Source organism: Pan paniscus, chromosome 6, assembly GCF_029289425.2.
Source record: "Pan paniscus chromosome 6, NHGRI_mPanPan1-v2.0_pri, whole genome shotgun sequence".
Classification (NCBI taxonomy): Eukaryota; Metazoa; Chordata; class Mammalia; order Primates; family Hominidae; genus Pan; species Pan paniscus.
Window position 1 is genome coordinate 9,646,332 of NC_073255.2, and position 25,767 is coordinate 9,672,098.

The 25,767-nt window shown below is 49.7% G+C and overlaps 1 protein-coding gene and 1 non-coding gene across 2 annotated transcripts in view; both read left to right on the forward strand.

Annotated features, from left to right (window-relative positions):
* The first annotated feature begins 1,961 nt into the window (after window positions 1–1,961).
* FOXK1 (forkhead box K1) overlaps window positions 1,962–25,767 on the forward strand; it is an 89,146-nt gene continuing 65,340 nt past the window's right edge. Inside the window, exon 1 of the mRNA XM_034963557.3 lies at window positions 1,962–2,550. Coding sequence (XP_034819448.2) covers window positions 1,991–2,550 — 560 coding nt within the window. The 5' untranslated portion in view covers window positions 1,962–1,990. The remainder of the gene's footprint in view (window positions 2,551–25,767) is intronic.
* LOC112440607 (small nucleolar RNA U13) lies at window positions 9,153–9,257 on the forward strand. Its single transcript, XR_003028631.1, has one exon. It is a non-coding gene; the product is annotated as a small nucleolar RNA U13 (small nucleolar RNA).

Below are 25,767 nucleotides of genomic sequence, written 5' to 3' on the forward strand. Positions count from 1 at the left end.
AGGTCAGGAGTTTGAGACCAGCTTCACCAACATGGTTGAAACCCCGTCTCTACTAAAAATACAAAAATTAGCTGGGTGTGGTGGCAGATGCCTGTAATCCCAGCGACTTGGGAGGCTGAGGCAGGACAATCCGTTGCAGTGAGCCGAGACTGCACCATTACACTCCAGCCTGGGTGACAGATTAAGACTCTGCCTTAAAAAAAAAAAAAAATTAAAAATTAGTCGGGCATGGTGGCTCATAGTCCCAGCTACTTGGGAGGGTGAGGTGGGAAAATCACCTGAGCCCTGAAGGTTGAGGCTGCAGTGAGCTATTATTGTACCACTGCACTCCAGCCTGGGTGACAGAGTGAGACCCTGTCTCAAAAGAAAAAGACAAGAAAGAGAGAGAAGGAAGAAAGGGAGGGAGGGAGGGAAAGAAAGGAAGGAAGGAAGGAAGGAAGGCAGGCAGGCGGCTGGGCACGGTGGCTCCCGCCTGTAATCCCAGGACTTTGGGAGGCTGAGGCGGGCAGATCACCTGAGGTTGGGTGTTCAGGACTAGTCTGACCAACACGGAGAAACCCCGTTTCTACTAAAAAAATACAAAATGAGCCGGGCCTGGTGGTACATGACTGTAATCCCAGCTACTTGGGAGGCTGAGGCAGGAGAATTGCTTGAATCCAGGGGGTGGAGGTTGCGTTGAGTCGAGATCGCGCCATTGCACTACAGCCTGGGCAACAAGAGCGAAACTCCGTCTCAAAAAAAAAAAAAAAAAAGAAGGAAGGAAGGAAGGGAAGAAAGAAAGAAAGGAAGGAAGGAAAGGAAGGAAGGAAAGGAGGAAGGAAGGAAGGAAAGGAAAGGAAGGAAGGAAAGGGAGGGAGGAAGGAAGGGAGGGAGGGAAGGAAGGAAAGGAAGGAAGGAAGGAAAGGAAGGAAAGGAAAGGAAGGAAGGGAAGGGAAGGAAGGAGAGGAAGGGAAGGGAGGGAGGAAGGGAAGGAAGGAAGGAAGGAAAGAAGGGAGGGAAGGAAGGAAAGGAAAGGAAGGAAGGAAAGGGAGGGAGGAAGGGAGGGAGGGAGGGAAGGAAGGAAGGAAGGAAAGAAGGGAGGGAAGGAAGGAATGAAGGGAAGGGAAGGAATGAAGGGAAGGAAGGAAAGAAGGAAGGAAGGATGGATCAGGGATTCAGGGATGGATCTCAAGTGGTCTTCAGTTACAGTAGAGTATGATGACCTTTAATCTGAGGGCTTAAGAATGATCAGGCCTGGCACTGTGGCTCACACGGGTAATCCCAGTGCTTTGGGAGGTCGAGATAGATAGATCACTTGAGACCAGGAGTTTGAGACTAGCCTGGCCAACATAGCAAGACCCTGTCTCTATAAGAAGTAAAAAAATTAGCTGGGCGTGGTGGCACTTGTGAGGCAGAGGCAGGAGGGTGACTTGGGCACAGGAGGTGGAAGCTGCAGTGAGCTATGATTTTGCCACCGCACTGCAGCCTGGGCAACAGAGCGAGGTTAGAATATAAACATATGTATTGTATATAATACACATATATTTTATCTTCTGTCTATCTTACACTTTAGGGTTGGGGGCCTGGAGTGTCTGGGGCGGGGAGACTGCTGAGGTCATCCGTCCCTTTCTCCAATGACCCAGGCTCAAAACTTTCCGGCTGGGCATTTCAGGGGTCCCCTCTTCCCCCCGGATGGAGGAAAGGGCGCCCGCCGCCTGCAGCCCCGCGGGGAGGGGACGAGGTGCGCCGGGCCCAGCTCTACTGGGGGCCCGCCGGCCCTCCCGGCAGAGGCCTCGCCCCCAGCCCCCCGCTGGCGCGCGCCACGTGGGCTGCGCTGGGCGGGACCGGCGGGCGGGCGGGCGAGGCGAGGCGCACGGTGGGCTGGGAGGCTCCGCTCCGCGCCGGCGCGATCTGGCCCGGGTTTCCGCGCCCGCCCAGCGCCCCGACCTCCCCGCCCCCCGCGCCGCCGCTGCAGCCGCCGCCGCCGGAGGCCGCTCGGAGCCGCGCGAACATGGCCGAAGTCGGCGAGGACAGCGGCGCCCGCGCCCTGCTCGCGCTGCGCTCGGCGCCCTGCAGCCCAGTGCTGTGCGCCGCAGCCGCCGCCGCCGCCTTCCCCGCGGCCGCACCCCCGCCGGCCCCCGCGCAGCCCCAGCCTCCGCCCGGGCCGCCGCCGCCGCCGCCACCGCCGCTGCCTCCGGGCGCGATCGCGGGCGCGGGCTCCTCCGGGGGCTCCTCCGGGGTATCCGGGGACTCCGCGGTCGCGGGCGCGGCGCCGGCCCTGGTGGCCGCGGCGGCCGCCTCGGTACGGCAGAGCCCGGGGCCGGCGCTGGCGCGGCTGGAGGGCCGCGAGTTCGAGTTCCTCATGCGCCAGCCCAGCGTCACCATCGGCCGCAACTCGTCGCAGGGCTCGGTGGACTTGAGCATGGGCCTGTCCAGCTTCATCTCGCGGCGCCACCTGCAGCTCAGCTTCCAGGAGCCGCACTTCTACCTGCGCTGCCTCGGCAAGAACGGCGTCTTCGTGGACGGGGCCTTCCAGAGACGCGGCGCGCCCGCCCTGCAGCTGCCCAAGCAGTGAGTGGCCCCGCGACCCCCGCCGCCCGCACCCGGGGCTCGCCCACGACCTCGATCTCTGAGGCCCGGGCCTGGGGATCCCCCTCCAGCTTCCTCGGCCTCGACCCCCACCCCCCGGCCCACCCCCGGTAACTCCCGACCGGCCTGGACTCCGGGGTCAACCCCGACCCCCGCCTCCTGGGTCCCTAGGGTCACCCCGACCCCGATTCTGGAGGCTCCAGCCTGAGGATCTCCTCCACTTTCCCCGGTCTGGATACCCCGTCGCTCCCGACCCCCACCGGCCTGGACTCTGGGGTCAACCCTGACCCACACCTTGCGGCTCCTGGGGTCACCCCTGACCTCATCTCCCACCGGCCTGGGCTCCTGGAGCCACCCATACCCCAAGCCCATCTGGCTGGGCCTCTTAGACCCCTGACCCAGATCCCTGCTGCCCCCCAGCTCCCATCGGCCTGGACTCCGGGGTCATTCTGAACTCCCACTGGCCTGGATCCCTGGGGTCATCTACGTCCCTAGCCTGCCTAAACACGCAAGGTCAACCGCGACCCCCACTTCCTAGGCCCCCCCGGAGTCACCCCTGACCACTAACCCCACAAGCCTGGGCTCGCAGGGCCACTCCCACCCCAGCTCCACCCAGCTGGGTTACTGAGGTCACCCTGACCCCAGTCCCTGCTGCCTGGGCCTGGGGATCACCCTCAACCCTTCCAGGTCACCCTGGACCCCCACCAGCTTGGACTCCAGGGTCACCCCAGCCTGACCTGGTTCTCAGGACCACCCCCGACCCCCACCAGCCAGGGCCTCAAGTCACCCCAGTGCCTGATCCCTGCCGTCCTGGACCCCAGTGGCCACCCCTGACCCTGTCTGGTCTGGACCCTTGGGCCACCCCCACCCCATCCAGTCTGGGTCCTGGGGGACCCCAACACACTCACCCAGGACAGTGGGAGGGTGTTGCTCCGGGAAGTGCGAGGTCCCTAGGAGTGTGGGCTGTGCTGAAGGAGCAGAGGCCTGGCGGGGAGGGGCGAGGACAGGAAGCCTGTGCCTCAGTTTACCTCCCCAACTAGTGTTCCTTGGATGGAGTAGCGGGACCCCAAGATCAAATTAGATTCCCCCGGGCCCGAGGTCGCCAGGGCAGAGAGACCCAGCTGGGCCTGGACGGCTGCCCAGGCCTGTCGGTGCCTTTTCGTAGCATCCCGTGGTCACCTCCCGCCCATTCCGGTTCCCTCCTTTCCAGCTCCGCTGCCCTCCGCACCCTCTGCTCTGCCCCGGACCTCAAGGTCTGTTGATCAGGAGAAAGCCTGTTTAATTACTCATTTCCTCTGGAGCCACTTTCTTTTTCTATTTAGTGATTGCCTCTAACTCATCACCAGTGTTTATATTTCTTCAATGTGGTTCTTGTTCAGGGTTGTCTGTCTAATTACTCCCTTTTATAAACGCCTTGCGTCTGGGGAATTTTTGCTGGGGTAATTCCCAGGGCCCAAAGTTTGTGTCTGTAAACTTCTCCCCTTTTTTAGTCTTGGCATGTTTGGTTACAAATATCGCATTGAATAATTTAAAATGCAACATCAACAATGACTCACTCCCTCTTGGGGCGTGAGAGGGGAAGTGTACCTTTTTCTAACAGTGCTGAAAGGTGTGCATTTTGGTAAAATCAGAACTCAGGAGATAACAAATTTGTTCTTTGCCTCAGATATTAGTGTGTTCTCTCTCTTCCATAACCAATACACTCTCTCCGTTTGGGGCCATTAAATGCATTTCCTGGCCACTCTCCCCTCCAGTAAGAAAATGACAGGTAGGCTCCCCAGGCCCCCCTTAGAGGCCTGCTTTACAGACGCACCTTTATATAACTCAGGTTCACTAAGTACTTCCATTAAAGTCTTGTTTTCAGGTTTCCTGCCCCTGCCGTGGAAACAGGTACACTCCTGAGTCAGACCCAGCTTTAGTGAATCTTGAAGGAGGCTTTCACGGTATTTTTTTTTTCTAACTCAAGGGGAAAAAATTTCAACCTCAGATCGTCTACGAATAGGCCAGTAGCAAGCCTGTTATTTATGAAATGTTATCGGTGTATACAGTCCTTGCACATTTATGCTCCAGGGAGCTCGTGTTCTCAGTGGGTGCATTACCAGGCATCGTGGTGGAGCTGTCAGGCTACACAGATGCCCGCCCGCTGACTTGGTGCATTAGATGTGCGTGAAGTGCTTGGCCCACTGCGCCTGTCTGTTTTTATTTGACTTCACCTGCACATGTGAGCAATATCTATGTAGGCAGCAATGTAAAATTTACAAGAACAAAGCAAATGTGCAGAAGGAAAAACATTAAGTGGATGTCCATGTCCACCCTCCTAGAAAAGAGCTATTTGCTTTTTTTTTTTTTTTCTGTCATGGAGTCTCGCTCTGTTGTCCAGACTGGAGTGCAGTGGCTCACTGCAAACTCTACCTCCCGGGTTCAAGAGATTCTCCTGCCTCAGCCTCCTGAGTGGCTGGGACTACAGGCGCACAACACCACGCCCAGCTAATTCTTTGTATTTTTAGTAGAGATGGGGTTTCACCGTGTTAGCCAAGATGGTCTCGATCTCCTGACCTCGTGATCTGCCTGCCTTAGCTTCCCAAAGTGCTGGGATTACAGGCGTACAGGCGTGAGCCCCTGCGCCCGGCCTCACTTTTTTTTTTTTTTTTTTTTTTTTTTGTTTAAATTTTAGAAAACTTACACCTAAGTAGTCACATACGTAGAACAGGCTGTCATAAACTTTTTTGGTTAGGTAAAGATTCTTAAGCCTGGACTACATTTGGTTAGGTAAAGATTCTTAAGCCTGGACTACAGGCTCACGCCTGTAATCTCAGCACTTTGGGAGGCCAAGGCGGGTGGATCACTTGAGTTCAGGAGTTCAAGACCACCCTGGCCAATGTGGCAAAACCCTGTCTCTACTAAAAATATAAAAATTAGCTGGGCGTGGTAGATCACGCCTGTAGTCCCAGCTACTTGGGAGGCTGAGACAGAAGAATCGCTTGAACCCGGGAGGTGGAGGTTGCAGTGAGCTGAGATCACGCCACTGCACTCCAGCCTGGGCAACAGAGCAAGACTCCATCTCAATAAAAAACAAAATGAAAAAAAACCCAAAAAACGATTCTTAAGCCTATTATGTTGAAAGTCATTAAGAAATTTTAAGGATTTCAGCGCAAGGAAGTTAGATGCGTAAGTTTTTGTCACCCTGAATGGGAAATTCATCACCGAATGTCAGGAATTACTGTGTCTGTTTTCTCTCCGGCTTTGATACCTGGTATTGCCACTGCTACTGGAAATTGTGAATTTCTTTACTGTAAACTACAGATTCTCTTGCTGTGTTGGAATGTGATTGCCTTGGACGTGCTTGGATTTGGTGGGAGGTCTATGTTGTGTTGGTGCCCACACCATTTTCCAAAGCTATGTTGTCCGGGGCCACCCTCTTCACCTTGGGACAGGTACATGCCACACACACTTCCAGTAGAGCTCCCACTCAGGAAGGATGCCAGAATTCAACCCCTATTTGTTACTGGAAGTATGTAATTCCAAATCTTCAATATTTTTAATTATTGGTGGGGGAAAAAAAAGACTTGTGACCCAGCGTAGAGCTGATCTTGCTCTACTGGGTGACACTACGCCTGGTGGGTAAGCATCTCGCCAGAGCTCCCAGGCACAGGGGGAGTGTGCGTGGATTCTGATTCAGCTTTGCTTGGTGTTGACTTGGAGGAACTGCCCGGGTCTCCGTGATAGCGTTTCTTCTAGACCATAAGCTCCCTGTGACTGGGGCCGAGAATTTATGATCTTTCACCAGAGACCTAGTGCAGGCACTGGCTCCTATTAGGTATGCAACAACTGGGTTCTGTTTGTTGAGTGAACAAATTAATGAGTACATGAATTTGCAGCTTCCGTAGGAGAAAAACGGCATCATCGATTTAGTCTGGTGTCCTAAAAGGACCATGAGCCTGTCACGGGGGGGAATTCAGACAGCCTTCGGTTATGGGGAGGGGGGTGAGGTGTGTGTGTGCACATGTGTGTGTGTGCTGTCATTCTTGATGCCACTTAATTTTTTTTCTTTTTTTTTTTTTTTTTTTGAGACAGAGTCTTGCTCTGTCACCCAGGCTGGAGTGCAGTGGCGCGAACTTGGCTCACCGCAAGCTCTGCCTCCTGGGTTCACACCATTCTCCTGCCTCAGCCTCCCGAGTACCTGGGACTACGGGCACCTGCCAGCATGCCCAGCTAATTTTTTGTATTTTTAGTAGAGACGGGGTTTCACCGTGTTAGCCAGGATGGTCTCGATCTCCTGACCTCATGATCCACCCGCCTCGGCCTTCCAAAGTGCTGGGATTACAGGCGTGAGCCACCACGCCCGGCCTTTTTTTTCCTTTTTACATAGTTAATGTATCCAACTGAATTCTTGGTTTGTTTGTTTTCGTTTTCGTTTTTGTTTTTTTGCAACGGAGTCTCACTCTGTTGCCCGGGCTGGAGTGCAGGGGTGTGATCTCAGCTCACTGAAACCTCCGCCTCCCAGGTTCAAGCGATTCTCCTGCCTCAGCCACCTGAGTAGCTGGGATTACAGGCGCACGTCACCACGCCCGGCTAATTTTTGTATTTCTAGGAGAGACGGGGTTTCACCACGTTGGCCAGGCTGGTCTGGAACTCCTGACCTCAGGTGATCCACCCGCCTTGGCCTCTCAAAAGTGCTAGGATGACAGGCGTGAGCTACTACGCCCGGCCCCAACTGAATTCTTGATGCCACTTAATTTTGAATTTCATTTACCCAATTCAAAATTCAAAAAATTTGTTTTCCTCATGAACCTGAGACCCTGTGCGTATCCCATACTTGCTCTTCCCTCTTTCTCTAAAGGCTTTTCGCCCAGTATTTTTATAGTAAATGTGGATGGCTTGAATAATCACAATGAGAACAAGACTTCTGTTTGTGGTAACTTTGGTAAGATTCATATGGGTGTCTTTTTTTCTTTATACTTTTCTGTGTTTTCCATGTTTTCTGAAGTGAATGTGGTTACTTTTTAAAATTATTTTTTAATTTTGTAGAGACAGGGTCTCACCATGTTGCCCAGGTTAGTCTGGAACTCCTGCTCGCAAACGATCCTCCCACCTTGGCCTCCTAAAGTGTTGGGATTACAGGCATGAGCCACCATGCCCAGCTGCTTTTTTAAATACATACTTTTTATCATGGACAATTTCAAACATAGACACAGAGTAACAAGCTTCCACATGGCTGCGGCCGGCTTCAGCAGCTATCATCTTGTGGCCAGGCTTGTTTTATCTTCACCCTCATTCACCTTTCCCCCTCGCCCCAGTTCTTTAGAAGCAAATCACAGATGTCATCTTACTTTGTCTATAAATATTTCAACCAAAATTTCTAGAAGATAAGAATTCTTAAAAAAAAAAAAAACCACAGTGTCATTATCACACCTAAAAAATGAATAATAATTTCTTACTGTCCTCAAATAATCAGTGCGTAGGTTTCTCTGACTGTCAGCATGGTTGTTTTTTCTTTTCTTTTTTTTCTTTTTATTTTTTTTGAGACGGAGTCTCGCTCTGTCGCCCAGGCTGGAGTGCAGTGGCACTATCTTGGCTCACTGCAACCTCCCAGGTTCAAGCGATTCCGCCTGCCTCAGCCTCCCAAGTAGCTGGGATTACAGGCGCTCGCCACCACACCTGGCTAATTTTTAGTAGAGATATGGTTTCACCATGTTGGCCAGGCTGGTCTCCAAGTCCTGTCTCCAGTGATCTGCCCGCCTCAGCCTCTCAAAGTGTTGAGATTGCAGCCCCCACGCCCGGCACCCTCTGCTGTTTTCTCATGGAGTCATTTGTCCTGTGTAGTTCCCCACACCTGCCTTTACAGATTGGATTCTGCCACCATCCATTCACTATGTCCCTCCCCCTTGTCATTCCTGTAAACTGGTTACTAGACCCGGGGATTCCATCAGACTCAAGTGTTTTGTTTTGCTTTTTTGCCAGAACTGCCTTCTAGGTGGTGGTGCACGCAGAGGTGAAAATGTCTGGGTGTCCCCCCCAATTTGTAACATTAGCAGCTTTTGGTGGTCATTGCGTTGGATCCCTTAATTTGTTCTCACCTGCACTTTTTTTTTTTTTTTGAGATGGAGTTTCACTCTTGTCACCCAGGCTGGAGTGCAGTGGCACCATCTTGGCTCATTGCAACCCCCTGCCTCCCAGGTTCAAGCAGTTCTCCTGCCTCAGCCTCCCGAGTAGCTGGGATTACAGGCATCCACCACCACGCCTGGCTAATTTTTGTATTTTTAGTAGAGAGGGGGTTTCGCCGTGTTGCCCAGGCCAGTCTTGAACTCCTGACCTCGGGTGATCCGCCCACCTCAGCCTCCCAGAGTGCTGGGATTGCAGATGTGAGCCACTGCACCCGGCCACCTGTACTTTTTTGTGGTTCATTTTGGCTGCCAGCATCGGATACGTGGCTGGGTTGCCATGCTCCACCTGCTGAGAGGCGTATTGTGAGTGGCAGGTGTTATGGATCACAGCCTCTGCATATGTGCCAGCAGAAAAAGTAATTGTAACCAGCAAAGCATTTTACTACATAAACGTTTTAGCCCCTATAAAAACATCCGGAGATCCTTTTGTTGTTCATGAGCATGACAATTGGGTGTTTTCATGCAGCGAGTGAGATGTGCCACCCTGGAACCTTGTTAACGACGTCGCACGTTACCTGTCTGACCTGAAAAATAATTAATAAGTAAAACATACGGAAGCCAGTTTCTCATGGCTATTTCCAACTAGTCACTTGAAGAATATGGAATTAGTTATACAATTAGTTATACATTGTATAACCATCATAAAATTAGTTACAGATTGATGTGACATTATCTTGAAATTAATGGGAAAAGTGCCCCAGACCTGGGGAAGTCGAATGCCCCACTACATGGCATCAAGGACGGTGACGGCATTCCTCTTCTCCTGGGGTTTTCCCACCCTTGTCACTGCCCTCACCCAGTCCCCTTAGGTGACCCAGCGCCTGGGTGGGTCACGCTTGGCTGGTGCAGGAGTGGGCGTATGTGCTGAGCTGGGCTTTGCACTTGGGACAAGAAAGGGTGTCAGATCAGTCTCTTTCCAGCGAGTAGACGTGAAAACTCAGGTGGTGCTGTCTTGCTTCTCCACGTGAAGGATCAGCCTGCAGTGCCAAAGGCGAAGGGAAGAGCTGTGATTAGGGAGGGTCTGTTAGTGAAGGAAGCCACAGAGGAGACAAAGACGGGCATCAGGTCCGACTCCTGAGACCTGGTGGCCCCAGGACTGGAGAGGAGCAGATCCAGGTGCAGGATCTGCTGAAGGAAGGAACGTTCCCGTTGGGTGATGGTTTTGAACCGGAGCTGGGGAGAACAATCACTGCTGCAGAGGTTGGAGGGGGAGCCGCTTCGCGGAACGGGGTGAAGCTTTAGTTTCAGTCCGGTTGTATCTTGATAGCCAAGAAATGAAATGCGGCATCTCCAAATAAAGGCTTTATTCTTAGTGTTTTGCTAGTTGGCAGTTTTTGTGTATCACATATATTTGTTCCAAGTTAGACTGTCAACTGGTTAAAGTTACTTTAAAAAGCTTTGTGGGCAAGTAGCAAGTACATTGGGTCGATGTTAAAAATATGAGCCACTTTCTAGTATTTGGTGTATGCTGAATTTTTTGGGCTTGCCGCCCATTTAAGAAAACTTACATAGAATTTTAAAAGTCAGTCTATGAGGAGGGTGTTGTCGTGTAGTATTATTGAACTGAATTTAGAATATTTGCATGAAAGCCTTTGTCATACTGATGGAGAAAAAGGGTTTGTGGGTGCTAAAAGTGTAGGATGTAGTGGTGTTCATATTTAGTACTTTTGAAAAAGACGCAGCTATGTTTAAAATTATGTGCTGAAATGAGACTAAAGCATTTGATTTGGAGATAGAGTAATTTACGATTTGCTGTTTTTGCATCTTGTGAATGTCAGAGGATAAACTTGCTAAATTAATGACAACTCAAATTGCAGCAATGCCTCATTTCCATAATTACCCTACATTTAAAGCATTTCATATTAAAATGAGAGGATTATATAAAATGCTTTTAGTTTGATTTCCTGGAAATAGGCCCCTGCATCGTGACTTGTTGGGCGATCTTGTACTTAATTTTCATTGCGACTATTACTTTTCACGAGTTTCTAGTTTCCTGGTAAAATGTTGCCGGGTAATTAAAAAGGATAAAAAACAGAATGTGCGTAACCAGGAAGGCGTGCTGCCAGGAATCGGAGGAACCAGGGTTCAAGAACTCGCCTCACCTGACCCATTTCTACAGTGTTGATGATGTATGTTTTCCTCGGATGCTGTGAAGATGAGTTTGGGCATGTTTTGCTTTACTTAAACATAACAGTTTCATCATTAAATCATGAACTGCTTGCAAAGCGTAGCTTTTCTCTCCTAAGAATACTTTTCAGGAAGTAGACAAACTGATCAATAGACATACAGAGAGCCTCCCTCTGTCTCCCAGGCTGGAGTGCAGTGGTGCAATCTCAGCTCACTGCAGCCTCCGCCTCCTGGGTTCAGGCGATTCTCCTGCCCCAGCCTCCCGAGTAGCTGGAGTTACAGGTGCCTGCCACCACGCCCAGCTAATTTTTGTATTTTTAGTGGAGACGGGGGTTTTACTATGTTGGCCAGGCTGGTCTTGAACTCTTGACCTCAAATGATCTACCCACCTCGGCCTCCCAAAGTGCTGAGATTTCAGGCATGAGCCACCACGCCCGGCCCAGGCCGTTATACATGATTTGATTAAGAAGAATCTCGTCTGCCCTCAGTACTGCATTTAACCTTGCTGGGAAAGGGGTGAACTGTCTTCCATCTGTTTCCTCAGAGGACGCTGAGCTCTGATCATGTTGCCTCTCTGCCCAGAAACCTCAGTGGCTCCCATGTACCCAGGGTGAGAGGCCCTGCCCCTCAGCAGAGACCCTGTTATTATGAAGCTGTCCTCTAACCTGTTCCCCTAAGTGTCAAAGGGCATGGTTCTCTTTGGGCAGAATGGCTGCTGGACATTCTCTGCTTATACCAGCAATTCCCAGATTTGTTTTAGTCTCAAGGCCCTTTTATACTCTTATACTCCTACACATTACTGGGGACCCCAAAGAGCTTTGGTTTATATGAGCTATATCTGTTGACACTGACCGTATTAGAAATTAAAATATACATATTTATTTATCTACTCAAAAATGGTAATAATAACTCTATTTCAAAAATATTTTTATGAAAAAAAAACTATATACCCCCACCCCAAGAAAAGAATAAGAGTTTTTTTGGTAGAACTCTGTAATGTCTGGCGTAATAGAAGACAGCTGGAATCCATGGCTGCCTCCGCTTTTAGTCGGCTGTGATGCGTGTTCAGGCTGAAGTACATGGAGAAAAGCCAGCCTCCTGCAGATACGTAGTTGGAAAAGGGAGTATTTTTGTAGCCTTTTCAGATATTGTGAATGTTCCTTGAGACCTCACTAAAACCTGACAAGGGGTAGTTTCTTTTTTTGTTGTTTTGTTTAGAGACGGAGTTTTGCTCTGTTGCCCAGGCTGGAGGGGCAGTGGCACGATCTCAGCTCACTGCAACATCCGCCTCCTGGGTTCAAGCAATTCTCCTGCCTCAGCCTCCCGAGTAGCTGGGATAAACAGGCATGTGCCACCATGCCCAGCTAATTTTGTATTTTTAGTAGAGACAGGGTTTCATCATGTAAGCCAGCTGGTCTCGAACTCCTGACCTCAGGTCATCCTTCTGACCTCAGGTGATCCGCCTGCCTCAGCCACCCAAAGTGCTGGGATTACAGGCTTGAGCCACCGCGCCCGGCTGGGTAGTTTCTTTTTATTTATTTATTTTTTTGAGACAGCATCTTGCTCTGTCACCCAGGCTAGAGTGCAGTGGTGCAATCATAGCTCACTGCAGCCTTGACCTCCTGGGCTCAAGCAGTCCTCCTGCCTCAGCCTCCCAAGTAGCTGGGACCACAGGTGAGCACCACCAGACCAGCTAATTTCTTTTATTTATTTATTTATTTATTTTTGGTTGAGATGGGGTCTTGCCGCGTTTCCCTGACTGGTCTCAAACTCCTGGCCTTAAGTCATCCTCTGCTATAATATCCTTAAGTCATCCTCTGCTATAATATCCTTAAGTCATCCTCTGCTATAATATCCGTAGATGTTTTATACTGTGTTACATTAAAACCTATTGCTCTTTCATTTTGAATGAGTCCTTTGCCACCCCTGTGTGATTTTGTAACATCATACATTGGCCATTGGCAAGAATATTGATTGAGTTATGCAGATCTTCTAATGTTAATTATACAAAACAAAGTCTGTTTTATCCTGAGGTTCAGCTGATAGTTAAACTTGATCCCTTCGAACCCAATAAACTCTGTTTTTAAAAACAGAAATCTTTTATAGGAACAGGCTTTTTGTAGTCAGTTAATTTTTAAAGCTGTTTTAAAAGTTGAGTGACACAGCATATTTTATATAGACTTTTTATAGAGCAGTTTTAGGTTCACAGCAAAAGCATATTTTTATAGAAATAAAGTTATATAATTTAGTCATTGGCCTTATTAGCATGTTGTGATATGACTTGGCTACAGTTAGTATATTTTTTTAAATGTACAGTAATTTTTTGATGATTTAGAGTGGCACGATTCATCCTGTTAGTTACTGCCATTATTTTCCCTGGGGGCCTCTGTCGCCCAAGCCGCTCTCTGATGGTGCCCTTGGCCTTTCAGCCACGGATGTGGGTGTCCCTTCCCCTGGAGAACAGCAGAGTGATGGGGGAGGTGGGACAGGGTTGGGGTGTCCCAGGTGAGTCCTGGAGTAAAGTCAGTAACAGAATTTGTCTTGTTTTTTTGTTTGTTTGTTTGTTTGATTTTGAGACGGTCTTGTTCTGTTGCCCAGGCTGGCCTCGAACTCCTAGGCTCAAGTGATCCTCTAGCCTCTGCCTCCCAGTGTGCTCAGGTGTGAGCCACCTCATCTGGCTTCAAATAATCTCTTTAATAAAATAACAAAAGTTATTTTTCTGTAGAGACAAGGGGTTGTTGCCCAGGCTGGAGTACAGTGGCATGATCACAGCTCACTGTAGCCTCTAATTCTTGGGCTCAAACGATCCTCCTGCCTCAGCCTTCTGAGTAGCTGATACTACAGTGCCTACTTCCATGCCTGGCTAATTTTCTTTTTATTATTTTTTATAGAGACCAGTGTCTCACTATGTTGCCCAGGCTGGTCTTGAACTCCTGGGCTCACATGATCCTCCCACCTGGGCTTCCCAAAATGTTGGGATTATAGGCCTGAGCCACGCGCCCAGCCAGAATGTGTTTGTATGGAGACATTGTTGTGTGGGATTTTTCATGAAACTTTTCTAGGTTTTTTTTTTTTTGTTTTATTTTATTTTTTACTTTGGAACATTTACATCAAAATAAGCAGACTTTCTGAAAAACTATGCCACTTTGGATAAACATAAAAATTCATTTTCTCCCTCCCCAGTCTGATAGGAACTCTTGGAGGAAATTTCTCTCTCTTTCCCTTCTCACTATAAATCACAGCAAATCAGCAGTACACAGAGAATAAAAGCAATCTTCTGCCTGTTGTGAAAAAGCTTTGCTTCTTGTGATTTGTATCACGAGGGGGAAAGGTCATTACTGTTTTTCCAGACCTACAGTTGTGATAGAGGCTCCTCCCAGCCCCGCCCACAGACCCCAACAGTGCCCTCTCTCACAAATGGATTCTGGGGCTTGGTCCTTTATTTTTGTTTTTGTTGGGGGCAGCATATGGAACCCAAAAATAGTATCATAGCCTAGATTTGGAGCTTTGTGCCAGCCTTGTCTGTAGGATGGCCCGTGTGGGTCTCACCTGGTGACTGGGAGTCCACAGGGGTCAGTTAGTAGCAGGGAGCTGCAGGGCGTCTGTCAGCAGAGACCGTCTCATTCCCCAAACCCAGGAGCCAAAGGGACTGACGCCCGGATAAATGCCCAAGCCGCCCCGGGTGGGATTAGTCGTCTATAGAAAACCTTCCCAGAAATACACCCTCCCATCCTGTGACTTGGATACAGTTTACTGATGAAATTAGGGAACCTCCTGCGCCTTACCAAGAAGCTGTGGCTGGAACTTAGTCAATGAAAAATGATTTGTAAACTTAGTAACTCTTTGGAGCTGGCTTTGAAAGAATGTTTAAAATGATAGCTGATACTGCCAGACAACGGAACAGGCCGGCCTTAGCCATGAGGCTCCAGAAGAAGGAGAACTGCAAAGTTTGTGTCCGCTACCTCTGCCCTTGGGATGGAGCCATTCTGTCTGCTTGGCCGTACAGCCCTGGCATTGGGAACAGTGATTCATCGCTGCTTGATGAAAACATCTTTCCCTTAAGAACACCCACCTCCCTCGGGTTGGAGTCCATATTAACCAGGGAACACTTGCAGCCCTAATTTGGTTCCTAACCTGCAAGAAGATTTTGCTAGAATATCCAGCTTCCTTTGCAATTCTCTTTTTCTCCGTAAATTGTGGTGTGGACAGATTTTACAGGCCTGCCTACCTTTGGATTGGCCAATCAGGGATGCCATGGCGAGTGTAGAACTTTCTATGGTGGTAGAAATGTTTTATATCTGTGCTGTCCAACATGGCCACCGCTAGGCATGTGTGGCTGTTGAGTGTTTGAAATGTGGCTCAAGGCGGGGCGCGGTGGCTCATGCCTGTAATCACAGCACTTTGGGAGGCCAGGGTGAGAGGATCACAGGTCAGGAGTTCGACACCACCCTGGCCAACATGGCGAAGCCCCGTCTCTACTAAAAATACAAAAATTAGCCAGGCGTGGTGGCTCACGCCTGTAATCCCAGCACTTTGGGAGGCCAATGTGGGAGGATCACCTGAGGTCGGGAGTTCGAGACCAGCCTGACCAACATGGAGAAACCCCGTCTCTACTAAAAATACAAAATTAGCCGGGCGTGATGGCGCATGCCTGTAATCCCAGCTACTTGGGAGGCTGAGGCAGGAGAATTGCTTGAATCCAGGAGGGAGAGATTGCGGTGAGCCGAGATGGCGCCATTGCACTCCAGTCTGGGCAACAAGAGCGAAACTCCGTCTCAAAAAAAAAAAAAAATTTCCCACAAAAATTAGCTGGGTGTGGTGGCGTGCACCTGCAATCCCAGCTACTTAGGAACCTGAGGCAGGAGAATCTCTTGAACCCAGGAGGTGGAGGCTGTAGTGAGCTAAGGATGCACCACTGCACTCCAGCCTGGGCGACAGAGCAAGACTCTGTCTCAAAAAAAAAAAAAAAAAAAAAGAATCTTGTGCTGAGTCTGACCCCTGACATACATTAGGAGGGGAGGCTTCCATTTGTCCCTGTCTTAACTCTCCTTCTTGAAGCCAAAGGAAAGACGCAAATCATCTAGGAGATTCTGATGGATAATAAAGAAGAGGGACAAGCTTGCTGATGTAGGGGAAATAAATCGCCGAGGCTCTGTCTAGCTTGGATTTACTGTGTGTATTGGCTGTGGGTGGATTACAGGTGAGCTCATAAATATTAGTATTTTGCTCATGTCCTTGCAGATTTGTAATTTCCTTGATAAGCAGGTGTGTGCGCGTGACATGTCTGTCGTCTACCCGTCACACGGTTGTACCAGGTAGCCTTTGCTTAATAAGCCCTCGGAGTACTCGTGCTTTGAGCTGGTGGGACTTGCGAGGTGGTCATTCAGCGTTGGTGTGAATACCGGGTGTCTCCGTCTCCCAGAAGCTGCGAGTCCCTCGTGGGCAGGGGCTGGTTCTGTCGGGAGGCATTTTGTTCTCAGTGCCTCGCCCAGTGCCAGTGAAGACACACTTCCAGGTGTCATCTGCTATAACCTGCTAGCCCTTCTAATAGATAAACCCCAAAACCTTGCCTATGGAAAGTCCACAGTAGATGTTTCTGAATGGTGGGCAGAAAATGCCTCCTTCGGGCCAGGTGCTGTGGCTCACGCCTGTAATCCTAACACTTTGGGAGGCTGAGGTGGGTGGATCACTTGAGGCCAGGAGTTCGAGACCAGCCTGGCCAACATGGTGAAACCCCATCTCTACTAAAAATACAAAAATTAGCCAGGCATGGTGGTGTGCTCCTGTAGTCCCAGCTACGTGGGAGACGGAGGCAGGAGAATCCCTTGAACCCGGGAGGCGGAGGTTGCAGTGAGCCGAGATCATCCTGCCACCGCACTCCAACCTGGGCGACAGAGCGAGACTGTCTCAATAAGCAAAAAAAAGAAAATGCCTCCCTTAAGGTGTGATTCAGGGACCCAGGCTGGCACTGTCTGGAGTCCGGCGGCCTGGGCATGGCTGCACCTGCTGCAGTGCTGTCTGCATCTGGAGGAAAAGAGGGAGGCTCAGGGGAGGCCAGGCCCAGAAGTAGCAGATCTCACTTCCACTCAAGCCAGTGACCAGAGCTCAGTCTCCGGCCACTCCAAGGGAAGGCAACGTGCTCAGGAAGAAGATGACAGTGGCCCACTGAACAGCTAGCCGGTATTCACGGCCAACTTTTCAGATCAGGGTAGCCAGCTGCAGCCTGTGGGCCAGACCCTGCCAGCTGCCTGTGTTTGTAAATAAAGTTTTATTGGAACACACCAGGCACATTTGTTAAGTGCTGTCTGTGGCTGCTGAGCTGAGCTGGAGACCATGTGGACCCCAGAGCCTGTGTTATTTCCTTCTGGCCATGCCTGGTGGCCCGTCTGCACACCCCTGCCTTAGGCCACAGACTTCTACTCTTCCACATCAGTGCGTTTACCTGGGTTCATCAGCACCTTTTATTACCAATTTCTCTCCACATCGAACCGCCTGTGTTTCTTGTCAGGTTGAATCCTGGGTTTTGGGAATATGAATAGGATCTTTTTTTCTTATTATTTTCTAAAGGTTAGTGTTTACATACAGGAAAGATAGGCTGTGTGTGTGTGTGTGTGTGTGTGTGTGTGTGTTTCTTTGGTATGAGTTTTATAGTAACTAATTTTTTTTTCTTTTTTTTATTTTGAGATGGAGTCTCTCTCTGTCATCCAGACTGGAGTGCAGTGGCGTGATCTCAGCTCACTGTAACCTCCACTTCCTGGGTTCAAGCGATTCTCTTGCCTCAGCCTCCCGAGTAGCTGGGATTACAAGGGTGCGCTATCATGCCCGGCTAATTTTTGTATTTTTAGTAGAGATGGGGTTTCACCATGTTGGCCAGGCTGGCCTTGAACTCCTGACCTCAAGTGATCCTCCTGCCTTGGCCTCCCAAAGTGCTGGGACTACAGGCGAGAGCCACTGTGCCCAGCCCTAATTTGTTATTAAAATTTTACGTTTTGAAAAAGTTGCACGCCTCCAAAAATGTTGCAAGATGAGTCCAAATAACTCCTGCATGTCCTCTGCCCAGATTTGTTCATTTTTAGTGCTCTGCCATGTTTAGCGTTTTCTCTATATATGTATGTTATCTGAGAGTGCGATTTTATATATGTGTGTGTGTGTATATATATATATCGTACCCTTTTTCTTAATACCACGACATGCATTTCCTAAGAATAAGGATTTTTTTTTTCTCGCTTCATCATATGCAAGAATAAAGATATTTTATTCACACCTACCCCAGGACACCCAAAAATGGGGTGGAGGATATTTTACATAATCACAGTCTGTTATTAAATTTAGGAACATTAACGATGATCCCATATGATTAGCTCATGTGAAGTCCACGTACCTCTTTGTTGTTGTTGTTGTTTGAGATAGGGACTCCCTGTGCCACCCAGGCCGGAGTACAGTGGCACAGTCATAGCTCACTGCAGCCTCGACCTCCCAGGCTCAAGTGATCCTCCCACCTCAGCCTCCTGAGTGGCTGGGACTACAGGCACGTGCCACCACGCCCTGCTAATTTTTTTGTGTGTTTCTAGAAATGGGGTTTCACCATGTTACCCAGGCTGGTCTCAAACTCCTGAGCTCAGGTGATCCTCCCACCTTAGTCTTCCAAGTAACTGGAACTATAGGCCTGCGTTACCATGCCCAGCTAGCTTTTTATTTTTTATGGAGATGGGGTCTTGCTGTGTTGCCCAGGCTGGTCTCAAACTCCTAGGCTCAAATGATCCACCCACCTCGGCCTCTCAAAGTGCTGGTGTTACAGGCGTGCACCACTGTGCCCGGCCCACATACCATTTTTGCCATTTGTCCCAGTATCGCCCAGTGCAGTGCTTTGTCGCCTGCTGGGGCTCCAGCCCAGGATGGAGTTTGGCATGCTGTTGTCCTGCGTTTTTAGTCATCTGAATCTGGGACAGTTCATCAGCCCTTCTTTGTCATTACTGACCTTGACATTTTTAAAAACAGGCCAGTTATGTTCTGGGCTGGCTCTCCACGTACATTTGTCCGATTTGACAAAATCCCAACTTCACTCAGGTCGAGCATCTTTGGCCGTGGGACTCGTGGGGTCCTTATCCACAGGGTTAGTTTTTTTTTTTTTTTTTTTGAGACAGTCTCACTCTGTCACCCAGGCTGGAGTGCAGTGACACGACTCGTGGGGTCCTTATCCACAGGGTTAGGTTTTCTTTTTTTGAGACATCTCACTCTGTCACCCAGGCTGGAGTGCAGTGACACGATCTCGGCTCACTGCAGCATCTGCCTCCCAGGTCAAGCGATTGTCCTGTGTCAGCCTCCCGAGTAGCTGGGATTACAGGTGCCCGCCACCATGCTGGGCTAATTTTTGTATTTTTAGTAGAGACAGGGTTTCACCATGTTGGCCAGGCTGGTCTCGAACTCCTGGCCTCAAGTGATCCACCCACCTCAGGCTTCCACAGTGCTGGGATTACAGGCATGAGCCACCGCACCTGGCCTCACAGGGTTAGTTTTGATCACTTGGTTTAGGTGTTGTCTGGCCGGCTTTTCCACCAAAGAGTTGCTGTGTTTTTTCTTTTGTAATTAAGTAATTTTTGAGATTCAGTACAAGTGTTAAAATATTAATTTTCTGTCTAGTCACATTTACATTTCTGGTAACAGTTTTTTAATTCATGTGCTTGCGTTTCCTGGGCCATAATCCTCATGTGCAGATAATACTTCTTCTCTTTGTTCCAGTATCTTAGATCTCATTTCTTTGTGTTGTCTGGTTGAATCGGCTAGGACCTCCAAATAACATTGACCGAGTACCATGATAATGGGCTCCTTCTTGTTCCTAGCTTGGAAAGAAACGCCTGTGAAGCGTTTCAGAGTAAATATTGCTCTGCCTGCCTGAGAGCCATTTCCGTCAGGAGGCCTTCCCCGGTGCCTGGCTGAGCTTAGGCCCCACTGGCGTGCACTGCAGCACCCCACGGCACCCTGTGTGGCCTGTCGTTGTTTGTGGTTATATTTATCCGAGACACCCTGAGTTTTGTGGGGGCAGGACCACGTTTTTCTTGTTTATTGCATAACCTCAGTACATACCAATATGCTTGGCACATAGTTGGCACTTTGTAAATATTTGTTGGCAAAATGAATAAACAAATAGGAGAGATCTGAATGCAAAAATAACCTGGTGTAAGAAAGTGATCAGAAGTTCCATTAGCTTAGCTTCTAAAGGTCTGGCTTTTGCTGAGTGCCCTTGGGCAAGTGGATTGACCCCGAGCTCCTGTTTGCCCATCTGTAAAGTAGGCACACTTCCTTTTTCATAAGTAATTGTGAGAATTACTAGAGATACATTAGAAGTATTTACTGGGCCAGATGTGGTGGCTCAGTGGGATTACACCTGTAATCCCCTCCCAGCACTTTGGGAGGCCGAGGTGGGAGGATCGCTTGAAGCCAGGTGTTGAAGACCAGCCTGGGCAACATGGTGAAACCCCGTCTCTACAAAAATTACAAAAATTAGCCAGGCGTGGTATCATGCACCTGTGGTACGAGCTACTCGGGAGGCTGAGGGGGAAGGATCCCTTGAGCCCCAGAAGGTCAAGGCTGCAGTGAGCTATAATCGCACCACCACACTGCAGCCTGGGCAACACAGCAAGACCCTGTCTCAAAAAACAAACAAACAAGTACTTACCTCAGTGCCTGGCACATAGACAGTGCTGATAGATAAACATCCCACAAACATGCGTCTGTGCTGCCATCGTCGCTGCTGTTACTGTCAAGGATGTATTATTCATCCTGTGATGTCAGAAGCGGAGTTTGTTGCAGGGCAGTGGGAAATGGCTGCAGTGCTTTGAGCTGCTCACAGTGGAGCAGACTGGCCCTCAGGTCTGCTGAGCTCCCTGCCCCAGCCTGTTCCAGCAGGGGCAGCCGCTCACCAGCAAGGCTGTCATTCCTAGGCAGCATCTTGCACTGGCTGGAGAACGGGCTTCCTATCTCCAAGCTCCCTGCGGCTGTGAAGGCTGCACGATCAGAGCTAAACAGCAGGGGTTTGTTTTCTTGTGTTTTTCTGAGCTGCTTATCTAGAGAATGGGAGCTCAAGGACGGGGGGGCTAGAAGAGACAAACTCAGGTTTTACCTTGAATTAGTTTGAGTAACGTTTGTTGGGTACAGAGACTGGCCAAAACTTAGGGAGGACACTGAGATAAGAAGGTTTGATCTCAAAACAGTTCCCAGTTTTAGCCACCGTGCCCAGCCAATTCGTATGTGTTTTAAGGTATTTTTTTAAATGTGGAAAAGTACAAAGGATATGTAACAAGTACTATTGACCGGGCGTGGTGGCTCACACCAGTAATCCCAACACTTTGGGAGACTGAGGTGGGAGGATCCCTTGAGCTCAGGAGTTCGGGACCAGTCTGGGCGACATAGCAAGATTCTGTCCCTGCAAAAAATAAAAAGTAAAAGGCCAGGCGCAGTGGCTCACGCCTGTAATCCCAGCACTTTGGGAGGTCGAGGCGGGCAGATCATGAGGGTCAGGAGATCAAGACCATCCTGGCTAACACGGTGAAACCCTGTCTCTACTAAAAATACAAAAAATTAGCCAGGCATGGTGGCGGGCGCTGTAGTCCCAGCTACTCAGGAGGCTGAGGCAGGAGAATGGTGGGAACCCGGGAGGCGGAGTTTGCAGTGAGCGGAAATCGCACCACTGCACTCCAGCCTGGGCGATAAGCGAGACTCCGTCTCAAAAAATAAATAAATAAATAAATAAATAAATAAATAAAAAGTAAAAAATTATCTGGGCATGGTGGTGCTTGCCTGTACTCGCAGCTACTTGGGAGGCTGAGGTGAGAAGATCGCCTGAGCCTGGGAGGTTGAGGCTGCGGTGAGCTGTGACTGCACCACTGCACTCCAGCCTAGGCAACAGAGCAAGACCCTGTCTCAAAAAAAACCCCAAAAAGCAACAACAACAAAACCAAATCGTATTGTACCCACTAAGAATCCGTGCTTTTCATATTTTGTCATGTTTTTAAGCCCTTTTTAAAGAGACACATGACAGATAAAATTGAGGTCCCCTGTCCTCCACCTTCCCCTCCTGTTTCTGTCCCTTCTCCAGAGGCAGCTCCTGGAGGAATTTAACCCTAGACCTCCCGCGTATGTCACATATACACGTAGACATCTAAGAGGCATTTGTTGTTTGTGGGGTTTTTTTATTTATTTTTATTTTTTTGAGATAGAGTCTCACTCTGTCGCCCAGGCTGTAGTGCAATGGTGCAATCTTGGCTCGCTGCAACCTCTACCTCCCTGGTTCAAGTGATTCTCCTGCCTCAGCCTCCGGAGTAGCTGGGATTACAGGCACGCGCCACCATGCCTGGCTAATTTTTTTGTATTTTTAGTAGAGACAGGGTTTCACCATGTTGGCCAGGCTGGTCTCAAACTCCTGACCTCAGGTGATCCCACCGGCCTTGGCCTCCCAAAGTGCTGGGATTACAGGCATGAGCCACCGCATCTGGCCAGCATTCATTGTTTAGTTCACGCGAGTTTTCAGGTTCGCGTTAGTGGTGTCGTGACATCTTCTTCATGATCCTGTTTGTGTTTTCCACTTCTCTGGAAAGACCGCTTCATAGGTTGGTGCCATCAGACATGCGTAACCCTAGTGGGTGTATCCCCCCATCCTGGACGGGGCCTTGACGGGGCCTCTGCCCTCCTCCCCTGCCTTCCTCTTCTCAGCTCTGACCAGAGGGGATGGAAGCTTGTGTCCCTCTGGGTGACAGACCCAGCCTGCCCGCCCTACCCAGCTCGGGTTCTGGGTTCCTTTGTCCTCGTCCCCAGGGCTGCATGTCCTGCTCGTCCTCCTGAGCTCCTGGCCTGTGTCTCCACCTAAAAGGCCGTCCTCAGCTCCCCCTGCCAGGTCCGGTTGGGGACCGAGACCCCTGGTTGCTTGCACTGCTGGGTGAGAGCGCCTCTGTGTCGGGGGCTGGGCTGGGCTGGGCTGGACTGGGAAGACTGGCTCTCTCAGGGGATTCCAGGGCAGGCGGCTGGGAGGGCGTTTCTGAGGAAGCGCTGTTTTAGCCGAGGTCTAAGTTACAGGCAGGAGCTGGCAATGAGGAGTCAGGGAGACAGACCTCCAGCCATTGGGCCTCTCAGCTCTGGGGTGAGGGGAGGGAGGGGGAGGACCCGAGGGGGCAGAGCATTTAGGACATGGAGTGGGTAGGGCGTGGTGACAGCCTGGCTTTCAGGGGATGGGAGGACAACTCCCTGAAGTTCGTGGCCCCAAGCCATGCAGAGAACCCGCGTCTGCAGGGCTGGTGGCGTCCAGCACAGGGCAGGGTCCTGGTGTCCTCGCTCCGCAAGGCTCCCCCAGGGTGGCCCGACCCTGCTGCACGGAAGGGAAAGAGCCACAGCAAGTTGAAGGTGCCCAGGAGACTTGGGTACATTTTGCTCATCTTAGGGTTGGGGACAGAACATCATTAAGAATTGTTTTTATATCTGGCAAAACTAAAAGCTTGAATATTAAGACCAAATGATCCCGGGTAGAGCTGCAGCGGGGGACTGGTGCGCCATGCAATTGACATAGCGCTGCTCGGGCGACCAGGAGGCCCTTCAGTGCTCAGGAGGCACTTTCAGAGCATCGTGACTAGATAAAAGTAGGTGAAAAGGGACTCGCAGCCTGCCGAGAGCTTTAGAGAGACTCCCCTAACCATGATTTAATCTGGGGAAGGGAGAAAAGTAACATATGGCAGTCACATTACATTATGACCATGAAGGCTAAATACTCCCAGTCACTATAAATACAGAAAACCAAACCTGGTGGGAAAAAATGCGTGTATACGTACCCCTACGTGTGGAAAACTGGCTACCGCATGCTTAACAAAATAACTTGGGAATGAATTACTCATGGTGAGGCTTCCGATCAGTGTCTAACCCTGGTAGCGTCTGCCAGTAGCCACACCGAAAGGGTCTACCAAGGGTACACTATGGACATTTTTCATTTAAAGGTGAAAGATTTTTTAAAATGCATTGCTAAGAAACATCCCTGGCCGGGCGTGGTGGCGCACACCTGTAATTCCAGCACTTTGGGAGGCTGAGGCAGGTGGATCACTTGAGGTCAGGAGTTTGAGACCAGCCTGGCCAATGTGGTAAAACCTCGTTTCTACTAAAAACACAAAAATTAGTCGGGCGTAGTGGGGCACGCCTGTAATCCCAGCTACTCGGGTGGCTGAGGCAGGAGAATCACTTGAACTCAGAAGGTGGAGATTGTAGTGAGCTGAGATCACGCCACTGCACTCCAGCCTGGGCAACAGAGTGAGACTCTGTCTCAAAAAAAAAAAAAAAAAAGAAAAGAAAAGGAAACATTCCTTTCATCAAAACAGAAATAAGTATTTTTCAAAAATTAAAAAAAAATGCTCAAAGGATTACCGGGTACTTTGTGAATAAATGTTTTCCCTATTTCGGAAGTGGATAAGCTAAGCTGGGATCCACGCAGCAGGAGGGATTGCCCTGTGTGCTAGGCAAGGCTGACATCAGTGACAGCAGCGTCAGGCTGTGCTCGGATCACGGGCCCATCTGTAGTTATACTTTTTAAATTTTTTTTCTTCTGTTGTTTCTGTAGAGATAGAACCTCACTGTGTTGCCCAGGCTGGTCTCAAACTCCTGGCCTCCAGCCAGCCTCCCAAACCAATCTATGTTTTATTCTTTTTTTTTTTTTTTTTTTTTTTTTTGAGAAAAAGTCTGGCTCTGTCACCCAGGCTGGAGTGCAGTGGCATGAACTCAGCTCACTGCAACCTCCACCTCCCTGGTTCAAGTGATTCTCCTGCCTCAGCCTCCCGAGTAGCTGGGACTACAGGCACATGCCACCACGCCCGGCTAACTTTTGTATTTTTAGTAGAGACAGGGTTTCACCCTGTTGGCCAGGCTAGTCTCGAACTCCTGACCTCAGGCGATCTGCCCGCAGCAGCCTCCCAAAGTACTGGGATTACAGGCATGAGCCACTGCACCTGGCCTAAAAGTTTATTTTTCATCAGTCTACATTCTCCAATTTTTTAAAGTCAGAATTTTATTGTTTTGTTGCTGTTATTAGAGACAAGAGCTCACTCTGTTACCCAGGCTGGGGGCAGTGGCATGATCACAGCTCACTGCAGCCTCAAACTCCTGGGCTCAAGCCATCTTCCCACCTCAGCCTCCCCAGTAGCTGGGACTACAGGCGCATGCCATCACCCTGGCCAACTTTTTTTTGTAAAGACAGGGTCTTGGTATGTTGCCCAGGCTGGTCTTGAACTCCTAGGCTCAAGCGATCCTCCCACCTTGGCCTCCCGCAGTGCTGGGATTACAGGCATAAGCAATCATGCCTGGCCTTAAGTGAGAATTCTTACGTGTCATTTCCTTCTCTTTTTCTTTCTCTCTCTCTCTCTCTCTCGCTCTCGCTCTCGCTCTCTCGTCGCCAGGCTGGAGTACACTGGCGCAATGTCTGTTCACGGCAACCTCTGCTTCCCGGATTGAAGCAATTCTCCTGCCTCAGCCTCCCAAGCAGCTGGGACTATACAGGCTTGTGCCACCACGCCCGGCTAATTTTTGTATTTTTAGTAGAGAGGGGGTTTCACCACATTGGCCAGGATGGTCTCGATCTCCTGACCTCGTGACCCCCCCCCCGCCTCAGCCTCTCAAAGTGGGATTACATGTGTGAGCCACCGCCACGGCCTTCACATGTCATTTCTTTTTGTAGGAACCAATTTTAAAAGAAAGCCAATTTTAAGAGCTCAGCTTTTAGGTTATATATCTATATAAACTATATCATTTCAGACTTTCAAAATTATATATATATATATATATGCAATCCATGCTTATAGAAAATTGAAAAATACAGAAATGCGAGCAGGAGAAAAGCCACATAGAACTCTCCACAAAGGTAACAGCGAACGTCATTTCAGCG